At 38.4% G+C, this 14,034-nt stretch overlaps 1 protein-coding gene across 2 annotated transcripts in view; it reads left to right on the top strand.

Moving 5' to 3' along the window:
* Positions 1-14,034, top strand: part of LOC138322898 (uncharacterized) — a 36,082-nt gene that overhangs the window by 13,361 nt on the left and 8,687 nt on the right. The window contains exon 4 of one of the 2 annotated variants that reach the window (XM_069267106.1): positions 9,826-10,068. The exons of the other annotated variant lie outside the window; for it this stretch is intronic. Coding sequence (XP_069123207.1) covers positions 9,826-10,068 — 243 coding nt within the window. The remainder of the gene's footprint in view (positions 1-9,825; positions 10,069-14,034) is intronic. 2 annotated transcript variants of the gene reach the window in all.

Here is a 14,034-nt window from a genome sequence, read left to right as displayed (position 1 = left end):
TGTATACCAATAGCTACAGTGTACATCGTCACAGCCTGTACATATCTGTTCTATATACCAATAGCTACAGTGTACATCGTCACGGCCTGTACATATCTGTTCTGTATACCAATAGCTACAGTGTACATCGTCACGGCCTGTACATATCTGTTCTGTATACCAATAGCTACAGTGTACATCGTCACGGCCTGTACATATCTGTTCTGTATACCAATAGCTACAGTGTACATCGTCACGCCTGTACATATCTGTTCTGTATACCAATAGCTACAGTGTACGTACATACGTCACTACAGTGTACATCGTCACGGCCTATACATATCTGTTCTGTATACCAATAGCTACAGTGTACATCGTCACGGCCTGTACATATCTGTTCTGTATACCAATAGCTACAGTGTACATCGTCACAGCCTGTACATATCTGTTCTGTATACCAATAGCTACAGTGTACATCGTCACGGCCTGTACATATCTGTTCTGTATACCAATAGCTACAGTGTACATCGTCACAGCCTGTACATATCTGTTCTGTATACCAATAGCTACAGTGTACATCGTCACGGCCTGTACATATATCTGTTCTGTATACCAATAGCTACAGTGTACATCGTCACGGCCTGTACATATCTGTTCTATATACCAATAGCTACAGTGTACATCGTCACAGCCTATACATATCTGTTCTGTATACCAATAGCTACAGTGTACATCGTCACGGCCTATACATATCTGTTCTGTATACCAATAGCTACAGTGTACATCGTCACGGCCTGTACATATCTGTTCTATATACCAATAGCTACAGTGTACATCGTCACGGCCTGTACATATCTGTTCTATATACCAATAGCTACAGTGTACATCGTCACAGCCTATACATATCTGTTCTATATACCAATAGCTACAGTGTACATCGTCACGGCCTGTACATATCTGTTCTGTATACCAATAGCTACAGTGTACATCGTCACGGCCTGTACATATCTGTTCTGTATACCAATAGCTACAGTGTACATCGTCACGGCCTGTACATATCTGTTCTGTATACCAATAGCTACAGTGTACATCGTCACGGCCTGTACATATCTGTTCTGTATACCAATAGCTACAGTGTACATCGTCACAGCCTGTACATATCTGTTCTGTATACCAATAGCTACAGTGTACATCGTCACGGCCTGTACATATATCTGTTCTGTATACCAATAGCTACAGTGTACATCGTCACAGCCTGTACATATCTGTTCTGTATACCAATAGCTACAGTGTACATCGTCACGCCTGTACATATCTGTTCTATATACCAATAGCTACAGTGTACATCGTCACGCCTGTACATATCTGTTCTGTATACCAATAGCTACAGTGTACATCGTCACGGCCTGTACATATCTGTTCTATATACCAATAGCTACAGTGTACATCGTCACAGCCTGTACATATCTGTTCTGTATACCAATAGCTACAGTGTACATCGTCACGGCCTGTACATATCTGTTCTATATACCAATAGCTACAGTGTACATCGTCACGGCCTGTACATATCTGTTCTGTATACCAATAGCTACAGTGTACATCGTCACGGCCTGTACATATCTGTTCTGTATACCAATAGCTACAGTGTACATCGTCACGGCCTGTACATATCTGTTCTGTATACCAATAGCTACAGTGTACATCGTCACGGCCTGTACATATCTGTTCTGTATACCAATAGCTACAGTGTACATCGTCACGGCCTGTACATATCTGTTCTATATACCAATAGCTACAGTGTACATCGTCACAGCCTGTACATATCTGTTCTATATACCAATAGCTACAGTGTACATCGTCACAGCCTGTACATATCTGTTCTATATACCAATAGCTACAGTGTACATCGTCACGGCCTGTACATATCTGTTCTATATACCAATAGCTACAGTGTACATCGTCACGGCCTGTACATATCTGTTCTGTATACCAATAGCTACAGTGTACATCGTCACATATCTGTTCTACATATCTGTTCTGTATACCAATAGCTACAGTGTACATCGTCACGGCCTGTACATATCTGTTCTGTATACCAATAGCTACAGTGTACATCGTCACGGCCTGTACATATCTGTTCTGTATACCAATAGCTACAGTGTACATCGTCACGGCCTGTACATATCTGTTCTGTATACCAATAGCTACAGTGTACATCGTCACGGCCTGTACATATCTGTTCTGTATACCAATAGCTACAGTGTACATCGTCACGGCCTGTACATATCTGTTCTATATACCAATAGCTACAGTGTACATCGTCACGGCCTGTACATATCTGTTCTGTATACCAATAGCTACAGTGTACATCGTCACGGCCTGTACATATCTGTTCTGTATACCAATAGCTACAGTGTACATCGTCACGGCCTGTACATATCTGTTCTGTATACCAATAGCTACAGTGTACATCGTCACGGCCTGTACATATCTGTTCTGTATACCAATAGCTACAGTGTACATCGTCACGGCCTGTACATATCTGTTCTGTATACCAATAGCTACAGTGTACATCGTCACGGCCTGTACATATCTGTTCTATATACCAATAGCTACAGTGTACATCGTCACGGCCTGTACATATCTGTTCTGTATACCAATAGCTACAGTGTACATCGTCACGGCCTGTACATATCTGTTCTGTATACCAATAGCTACAGTGTACATCGTCACGGCCTGTACATATCTGTTCTGTATACCAATAGCTACAGTGTACATCGTCACAGCCTGTACATATCTGTTCTATATACCAATAGCTACAGTGTACATCGTCACGGCCTGTACATATCTGTTCTATATACCAATAGCTACAGTGTACATCGTCACAGCCTGTACATATCTGTTCTGTATACCAATAGCTACAGTGTACATCGTCACAGCCTGTACATATCTGTTCTGTATACCAATAGCTACAGTGTACATCGTCACAGCCTGTACATATCTGTTCTGTATACCAATAGCTACAGTGTACATCGTCACAGCCTGTACATATCTGTTCTGTATACCAATAGCTACAGTGTACATCGTCACAGCCTGTACATATCTGTTCTATATACCAATAGCTACAGTGTACATCGTCACAGCCTGTACATATCTGTTCTATATACCAATAGCTACAGTGTACATCGTCACGGCCTGTACATATCTGTTCTATATACCAATAGCTACAGTGTACATCGTCACAGCCTGCCTGTACATATATCTGTTCTGTATACCAATAGCTACAGTGTACATCGTCACGGCCTGTACATATCTGTTCTATATACCAATAGCTACAGTGTACATCGTCACGGCCTGTACATATCTGTTCTGTATACCAATAGCTACAGTGTACATCGTCACGGCCTGTACATATCTGTTCTATGTATACCAATAGCTACAGTGTACATCGTCACAGCCTGTACATATCTGTTCTATATACCAATAGCTACAGTGTACTACAGTGTACATCGTCACGGCCTGTACATATCTGTTCTGTATACCAATAGCTACAGTGTACATCGTCACAGCCTGTACATATCTGTTCTGTATACCAATAGCTACAGTGTACATCGTCACGGCCTGTACATATCTGTTCTATATACCAATAGCTACAGTGTACATCGTCACGGCCTGTACATATCTGTTCTGTATACCAATAGCTACAGTGTACATCGTCACGGCCTGTACATATCTGTTCTATATACCAATAGCTACAGTGTACATCGTCACGGCCTGTACATATCTGTTCTATATACCAATAGCTACAGTGTACATCGTCACGGCCTGTACATATCTGTTCTGTATACCAATAGCTACAGTGTACATCGTCACAGCCGTACTACATATCTGTTCTATATACCAATAGCTACAGTGTACATCGTCACGGCCTGTACATATCTGTTCTGTATATACCAATAGCTACAGTGTACATCGTCACAGCCTGTACATATCTGTTCTGTATACCAATAGCTACAGTGTACATCGTCACGGCCTGTACATATCTGTTCTATATACCAATAGCTACAGTGTACATCGTCACAGCCTGTACATATCTGTTCTATATACCAATAGCTACAGTGTACATTGTCACAGCCTGTACATATCTGTTCTGTATACCAATAGCTACAGTGTACATTGTCACAGCCTGTACATATCTGTTCTATATACCAATAGCTACAGTGTACATCGTCACAGCCTGTACATATCTGTTCTGTATACCAATAGCTACAGTGTACATCGTCACGGCCTGTACATATCTGTTCTGTATACCAATAGCTACAGTGTACATCGTCACGGCCTGTACATATCTGTTCTATATACCAATAGCTACAGTGTACATCGTCACGGCCTGTACATATCTGTTCTGTATACCAATAGCTACAGTGTACATCGTCACGGCCTGTACATATCTGTTCTGTATACCAATAGCTACAGTGTACATCGTCACGGCCTGTACATATCTGTTCTATATACCAATAGCTACAGTGTACATCGTCACAGCCTGTACATATCTGTTCTATATACCAATAGCTACAGTGTACATCGTCACGGCCTGTACATATCTGTTCTATATACCAATAGCTACAGTGTACATCGTCACAGCCTGTACATATCTGTTCTGTATACCAATAGCTACAGTGTGTACATCGTCACGGCCTGTACATATCTGTTCTATATACCAATAGCTACAGTGTACATCGTCACGGCCTGTACATATCTGTTCTATATACCAATAGCTACAGTGTACATCGTCACGGCCTGTACATATCTGTTCTGTATACCAATAGCTACAGTGTACATCGTCACAGCCTGTACATATATCTGTTCTGTATACCAATAGCTACAGTGTACATCGTCACAGCCTGTACATATCTGTTCTATATACCAATAGCTACAGTGTACATCGTCACGGCCTGTACATATCTGTTCTATATACCAATAGCTACAGTGTACATCGTCACAGCCTGTACATATCTGTTCTGTATACCAATAGCTACAGTGTACATCGTCACGGCCTGTACATATCTGTTCTATATACCAATAGCTACAGTGTACATCGTCACAGCCTGTACATATATCTGTTCTATATACCAATAGCTACAGTGTACATCGTCACGGCCTGTACATATCTGTTCTATATACCAATAGCTACAGTGTACATCGTCACGGCCTGTACATATCTGTTCTATATACCAATAGCTACAGTGTACATCGTCACAGCCTGTACATATCTGTTCTGTATACCAATAGCTACAGTGTACATCGTCACGGCCTGTACATATATCTGTTCTGTATACCAATAGCTACAGTGTACATCGTCACGGCCTGTACATATCTGTTCTATATACCAATAGCTACAGTGTACATCGTCACGGCCTGTACATATCTGTTCTGTATACCAATAGCTACAGTGTACATCGTCACAGCCTGTACATATCTGTTCTATATACCAATAGCTACAGTGTACATCGTCACAGCCTGTACATATCTGTTCTGTATACCAATAGCTACAGTGTACATCGTCACAGCCTGTACATATATCTGTTCTATATACCAATAGCTACAGTGTACATCGTCACGGCCTGTACATATCTGTTCTATATACCAATAGCTACAGTGTACATCGTCACAGCCTGTACATATCTGTTCTGTATACCAATAGCTACAGTGTACATCGTCACGGCCTGTACATATATCTGTTCTATATACCAATAGCTACAGTGTACATCGTCACAGCCTGTACATATCTGTTCTATATACCAATAGCTACAGTGTACATCGTCACGGCCTGTACATATCTGTTCTGTATACCAATAGCTACAGTGTACATCGTCACAGCCTGTACATATCTGTTCTATATACCAATAGCTACAGTGTACATCGTCACGGCCTGTACATATCTGTTCTATATACCAATAGCTACAGTGTACATCGTCACAGCCTGTACATATCTGTTCTGTATACCAATAGCTACAGTGTACATCGTCACAGCCTGTACATATCTGTTCTATATACCAATAGCTACAGTGTACAGTCACGTGTACATATCTGTTCTATTACCAATAGCCAGTGTACATGTCACGCTACATATCTGTTCTATATACCAATAGCTACAGTGTACATCGTCACGGCCTGTACATATCTGTTCTGTATACCAATAGCTACAGTGTACATCGTCACGGCCTGTACATATATCTGTTCTATATACCAATAGCTACAGTGTACATCGTCACGGCCTGTACATATCTGTTCTATATACCAATAGCTACAGTGTACATCGTCACGGCCTGTACATATCTGTTCTGTATACCAATAGCTACAGTGTACATCGTCACAGCCTGTACATATCTGTTCTATATACCAATAGCTACAGTGTACATCGTCACGGCCTGTACATATCTGTTCTATATACCAATAGCTACAGTGTACATCGTCACAGCCTGTACATATCTGTTCTATATACCAATAGCTACAGTGTACATCGTCACAGCCTGTACATATCTGTTCTGTATACCAATAGCTACAGTGTACATCGTCACAGCCTGTACATATCTGTTCTATATACCAATAGCTACAGTGTACATCGTCACGGCCTGTACATATCTGTTCTGTATACCAATAGCTACAGTGTACATCGTCACAGCCTGTACATATCTGTTCTGTATACCAATAGCTACAGTGTACATCGTCACAGCCTGTACATATCTGTTCTGTATACCAATAGCTACAGTGTACATCGTCACGGCCTGTACATATCTGTTCTGTATACCAATAGCTACAGTGTACATCGTCACGGCCTGTACATATCTGTTCTATATACCAATAGCTACAGTGTACATCGTCACGGCCTGTACATATCTGTTCTGTATACCACAGTGTACATCGTCACAGCCTATACATATCTGTTCTGTATACCAATAGCTACAGTGTACATCGTCACCTGTCGTCACGGCATACATATCTGTTCTGTATACCAATAGCTACAGTGTACATCGTCACGGCCTGTACATATCTGTTCTATATACCAATAGCTACAGTGTACATATGTCACAGCCTTAGTTTGTGACAGAAGTATGTGTAAAAAGTTGTCAGTCTGTTAATAAAATGATGGTAAGTAAATACTCTAATCATAGTTGTCTACTCTCATAGTGCTGTCTACCGTAAATACTCTCATAGTGCTGTCTATGGTGTTGTCTGGTGTACCGTAAATACTCTCATAGTGCTGTTTATGGTGTTGTCTGGTGTACCGTACCGTAATACTCTCATAGTGCTGTGTGTGATAATGGTCTGGTACAGTAAATACTCTCATAGTGCTGTCTATGGTGTTGTCTGGTGTACGGTAAATACTCTCATAGTGCTGTCTATGGTGTTGTCTGGTGTACCGTAAATACTCTCATAGTGCTGTCTATGGTGTTGTCTGGTGTACCGTAAATACTCTCATAGTGCTGTCTATGGTGTTGTCTGGTGTACCGTAAATACTCTCATAGTGCTGTCTATGGTGTTGTCTGGTGTACCGTAAATACTCTCATAGTGCTGTCTATGGTGTTGTCTGGTGTACCGTAAATACTCTCATAGTGCTGTCTATGGTGTTGTCTGGTGTACCGTAATTACTCTCATAGTGCTGTCTATGGTGTTGTCTGGTGTACCGTAAATACTCTCATAGTGCTGTCTATGGTGTTGTCTGGTGTACCGTAATTACTCTCATAGTGCTGTCTATGGTGTTGTCTGGTGTACCGTAATTACTCTCATAGTGCTGTCTATGGTGTTGTCTGGTGTACCGTAAATACTCTCATAGTGCTGTCTATGGTGTTGTCTGGTGTACCGTAAATACTCTCATAGTGCTGCTATGCAAGATTTCAACTGAGCAAAACAGTTTCCGGTGTCATGTTCAACTTGTGTAGCCACCAGCTACAACACAAGACCAAAATATATATAATTCACAGTATGAAATGAAACAGCAGATAATAAAATCTGTTACCTGTAAGTGATCGAGATCGGGTTATCTCAGTCGAGGGCTAAGATTTTGTAACATAATCCCAACCGAGGCGTTAGCCGAGGTTGGGATGTTACAAAATCTTTGCCCGAGACTGAGATAACCCGATCTTGATCACTTAAAGGTAATAGATTTTTTTCTCGCGCCTCTAAGATATAATAAAACCATCCATAAACGCATTCAGAGTAAAATTATCCCGTCTTGGGCCTCCTGGTTCAAAGCCGATTGACCATTTCATCTGCGTTTCGAATTTAATCATTCCACGTAAAACTATAGTTCGGTTATATCAAAGAAAAAAGCTGATCAATCGGTACATACTATTTTAATCATTAAAAACAACAACCAAAAAATGCATGGTAAATGCTGAATGTCTGAAGCGTGTGACATCATCGATTCTAGAGTATGACGTCACATGTGCGGACTGTTACATGAATGGTGTAAAATTCCGCCAAAAATCGCGTAAAGGTACCAGACAGATCGGACGAGAAAGAAAAATCTAGCACTGGGTATCATGTGAGATTTCCCTGTCCGAGGTGCGAGAAAAAAAGATCTATGCCAATTATAGAGGGGGGTGATCACACTACATTTTCAGCATAATTCCATTTTGGCTTTACTGTATATGTGTTGCACATTTTCCTGATATCGTCACAATTATAATTATCTTCAGCTTGTTTTACTGCTGTATCGTCATCACTCATTGCTTTATTGCTTTTCCTTTTCATCTTTTTTCATCACATTTCATCAGGACAATGAATGAAATTTAGATATGAGATTGTGTTTCAGATTGGAAAAAAATCTTGGTTCATTGGTTATATTTATTGATGCAAGATTCTCAAAACAACATCGAAAAATTCAAATTTTAGAATGATAATAACTCATAAGTTAAATAATTCTTTAAAGATGCTCCACCGCCGACAGAGCATAAATGATATTCATCATTTGAACAATAATTGGTGTTTAATCGTGTATGTATATGCCTAATTAATACAAAAACTAACATAAAATAATTTGTTTTGCCTTTGGTGCATGCGCAATCATTACTTCATTCTATATAAGATATAGTGCCACAGAATTTTTTCGGGATGCAATTAATTATTTTTCATATTTTTAACTTGAAGTAAAATTAGAAACTCAAACTTTTCAATGGTGGTAATGGTGTAAAGTAAGTAACTTTTTTAACTGAAGAAAAATACAAAATCGTCTGCTCCTGTTTTTCATAGTGTAAAAATAACATTTGTCAGCGGTGGAGCATCTCTTAGTGTAAATGTCCCTTTTGTAAGGAAATATTCAGAATGTTTACCATTTATAATACCTAAAAGAATTATTTCTAGAGCAAATTTAACAGTTAATTTCATATAAACAAGAACAATAATGGTTTGACAATTAAATTGTTTAATTTGGATACAGGGTTGTATAATGCTGTATAAATCTTGTCAGAAGTTTATAATTTATATACCGATACATGTACTTGATGATACACAGCTGTGTAAACATAAACACTTTGATAAAATTAAACTTATGATATATATAATTTGTTTGTATCAGTTGACAAAAATAGATATTTGTATATTGCCTGTTCATATCAATCTATTTTTGTTTCGTTATATATTTACCGGTACACCTATATAGCAAAGTTACAATTTAGAAACCTTATTAGTACTGAATTGGAGTTGAGATTCTGTCAGTAAAGCCAAGCAACCAATATCTGCCCAGAATTCTTTATTTTTATTTGAAAGAAAAAAAAAAGCTCATATTTTCACTCATCAAAATTTTTAGTTACGTTTTTTTTCCTTTTTTGTTTATTCATAAAGGTATGTCGCCTCGTACGACTACCACCACTACCACCATCACCACCACCACAGCTAGCACCACAACTTCTGCCTCTACCTCAACCACTACTACAGAGGCAAGCACCACCGTCGAACTGACCCCTATCCCAACTACAGAACAGCCCCCATCCAGTACGGAGCCTGACTTAGTTGTTGCTTTTGTCCCCAATCACGATAAGCCAAAGATATTGGAAAGCCAAAAAATGAGGTCGGAGAATGTCCAAGGTCAGTGGTGTCAGCATACCACCCTATACTTCACAATGAAACCAAAATGGAAACGCATACAATCTCAAACTATGAATTAAAAATGTAATAATTTCAAAAAAAAAAATTTATTTTCATGATCATACATTGCAATTTTCTTTGATTTTTTCATCATTTTAGACATACTATTTTGCATTATTAACCTTGTGATCAAATTTCAAGTGTATTATTTTTGAAAAATTTACTTGAATTTACTTCTATTGAGAACTCAATGTATGTCATCATCATCTGTATTTCTGGTCAGTGTTAAGATTGTTTGTTGTGGAAACTTAGGATTCATTGTGTAACAGGGTCAATATGTCATTCAGCAGTTATTTCTTAGTTCTGATTTAATTATCAATCACAAACTTTGATTCAATTAATGAACTTTTTATTTATTATATGATTTATTTTCTATTTAATATAGAAAATTTAAAACATTTACATCTTTGCTTAATTTGCTAACAATTGGATTACCTGGTAAAACACTTAAATGAAATTTGTCACTCCTTACCAGGTACTATTCAAAATAAACATTCGATGCGACGTATTTCATTCAGAAATTACGCCTGTTAAATGAAAAAAGGAGTTCATTGAAAAGTCCTTTATTAGGAAGAATGAATTGTGACATTTTTGTGGTGGTAAATAATATACACCTACGGTGTATTACGACTTTTGTACCGGTCTTATTCATCACTGTACTCCAACAAGTGTTATACAGGACAGAGGAAACGCTACTTGAGATCATTGTCATGATTTGACATTTACGTGTCATTGAAAAAATTATTTCTTTAAAACAAAATTGCAACACCTTTAGTTTCCACCAACTAAAATATCAGTTTCTAGCTAAAACACATTTGATTAGTTCTGGTTACTGAGATGTTTCAATTGATAGCAGGAAGATATTCTGGAAATTGTGAGGGTCTACAGGGGAGAGATAACACAAGATGGGTTCTATGTCTTCCAAAGAAGTTCAAAATTTAAAGAAACAAAAACAAAACTGTCTTAATATTATTTAAATATTTAAAAAATTCAAAAAGCACAATGTGGTAACAAATGCCATTTGTTCTGATGAAAGTAGAATAGCAGGAAGTTCAAGGGAGAGATTTTTGAAGATTGAACAAGAAGTTCTTCAGGAAATTTTGAGGGTCTAGACTATATAGGGAGAGATCTATAAAGACAGAATTAGCTGCCTGTGTTTTTCAGAATGAAACTAAATGTTAAATACCATAAAGTTCTACTTTTACTTCATGTTGTAATTTTGCAGCCAATATTTTAGATAGGGTTTACTTGTTTTGGTAAATTAAATGGATTATTTAGAAAATTTTCAGGGTCTACAGGGGAGAGACACATTCACTCTGAATCTTTACGTGTCAATTGAGAGTAGGGGATTTATAAAAAATATTCGGCTCAGAAGAATATATATATTTTTTTTAATGTAATCCATTCCTCTTTGCTTGTGACACTACAGTATAAATTTAGTATTGTTGCACCAACACTGCATGACAATGAGGTATTGTGACATCTATCAGGCATGTTGATTCTATGATTATACTTATAGTTGTCTATATATATGCTGCTACATTATACACAATAGCTTTGCTATCACAAACTCATTCAAGGTTATCTGGAAATCGCAGTAACAAAGCTTTCTGTACTGTTACCATTATAGCCCCATTGACTTAGACATAGACTACTTATAAACTCTCAACGTCCAGATTTCAGTGCTTGGTTTTCGTGCTCTTTGTTATTAAGTCTCTCTCATCCTGACCCTCCCTAATAGAAAGAATTACTGCATTTCGTGACACAGCAATTTAAGGCCTGCCAGTGAGGAGACAAGTGAAGGCTTTGAGGCAGGTTCTAGCACATCAAATTCTCACACAGGCACTAGATCTGCCACTAGATGAGCATTTGAATAATTCAGCCAGGAACTGTTCTTATTTAATTATCTCTCTAGTTTTGTAAACCAATACCCATTTCCTTGATGTGGTATAATTAAATTGTAAACAGCTTCCATTAACAAAACCTGGGCCAGATTTGTTGTGGAAGCTGTATGCATGTACAGGATATTTAAATTTAGGTGTTACTTACAGTTTCCTTATAATAAGTAACCATCCCAATGTTTTGTACAGTATTTTGTACATCAGTAATATTATCTGAGATTCAATGCTAGTATGGATCAGTAAAGGCAGCCACCAACTACTACAATAAGCCCTGCCTTACAAAATCTACCATTCTCTCCACACTTAAATAACCCTAACACCGACTACTCTCCATATATCCTTACATCATTGTGAATTCTTGTTTTTGATTAGCTGTATTGTCGCATGCATGTTATCAATGTAAAAGGTTGATGCTGAATTTGTGTGTGTTATTGTCTTTATCGTTTGTACTTTTGTAAAAAATCATATATAAAATAAAAAATAAAATATTGATGACCCACAATTTGCAAGCTGTAGACTCCATTTATATATATTATGGTAATAATAAGGTATGGGGACCCCCATATAGAGATATTTATGATGTACGTGTGGGTATACCCCAGAATAATGTGTGTGTACCCCCCACTTGAAATTTCAGTGAACAGATCTAGACCCCAATGATAATATATGTGCAGCTGTGAACTGCTCCTGTATAAACTGGCCACATCTGTAGGCAGCTGATACCAGATCTCTTAGGTCTACAAGAAAATCTGATAATGGTGTGAGTGTTTCCTTTGCACACTCACATCTGTGGACAGGGTTGGACTTTGGATCATAACACCAGTGTCACTCGCATGATGAAAAACAGCCTATCTCAGGCCAGGGTGGTGTGATGTTCATAACTTCAAATTTCAACAATATAGTGTGATGATAATCACCAGAGGTCAGCTCAAGTGTTTAAAGATTTATCATTCTGGTTAACCCCAATTATACCACATCATCTACTGTTAGCTTCTGATCTTAATATTAACAGAATTAGTATTACATTTATGGTACCTGTTGTGATGTGATTCCCTGAAATGATAGGTGAGAAAGACATATATCATGTTACTGTGTAATTACCTACCAGGTATATGTCTCATTCCTTTACAACTTGTTATCACAAACTTCTGGGCACCAACAAATTCACTTCATTATAAGCATATAGTTCTATACATCACATAAGAACCTATACTGTTATGTGTAGAGTTCATCATGTTATAATATACTCCGATCCCATGTCCACTTTATGTTATATAACACTTTCTAATCTATCTGTCTCCTCCCTTACCACTTATCTTAGAACATATTTTACTTTGTTATAACAGAACATGTATGGATGTTTATAATAAAGGATTGTTTTTTGTGTGTCAGTTTTCAGAATTCTGACTCGTGTACATATGACTTGGAACACAACAGTATGTGACAGATATGTAGCAGGTGTATGGTGGTACAACTATATATCTGCTGTCATCTAACTCAGGAGAAAAATTCAGCATTTAATACACTCAGGAGCTTCTTTTTAGCTCACCTGACCCGAAGGGCTGGTGAGCTTATGTCATGGTGCAGCGTCCGTCGTCTCGTCCGTCGTCCGTCCGTCCGTCTGTCCGTCAACATTTCCTTTAAATCGCTACTAGTCATAGAGTTCTGCATGGATTGTAACCAAAATTGGCCACAAAAATCCTTGGGGGGAAGGGGAACAGAACTTGTATAATTTTGGCTCTGACCCCTGGGGGCAGGAGGTGCGAGGCCCAATAGGGGAATTAGAGGTAAATCCCATATATCGCTACTTGTCCTAGAGTTCTGCATGGATTTTAACCAAATTTGGCCACAAACATCCTTGGGGGAAGGGGAACAGAACTTGTATAAATTTTGGCTCTGACCCCCTGGGGGCAGGAGGTGCGAGGCCCAATAGGGGAATTAGAGGTAAATCCCATAAATCGCTACTTGTCCTGGAGTTCTGCATGGATTCTAACCAAATTTGGCC

This window comes from Argopecten irradians, chromosome 5 (assembly GCF_041381155.1).
Source record: "Argopecten irradians isolate NY chromosome 5, Ai_NY, whole genome shotgun sequence".
Lineage (NCBI taxonomy): Eukaryota > Metazoa > Mollusca > Bivalvia > Pectinida > Pectinidae > Argopecten > Argopecten irradians.
This window is presented reverse-complemented; position numbering and strand designations above follow the sequence as displayed.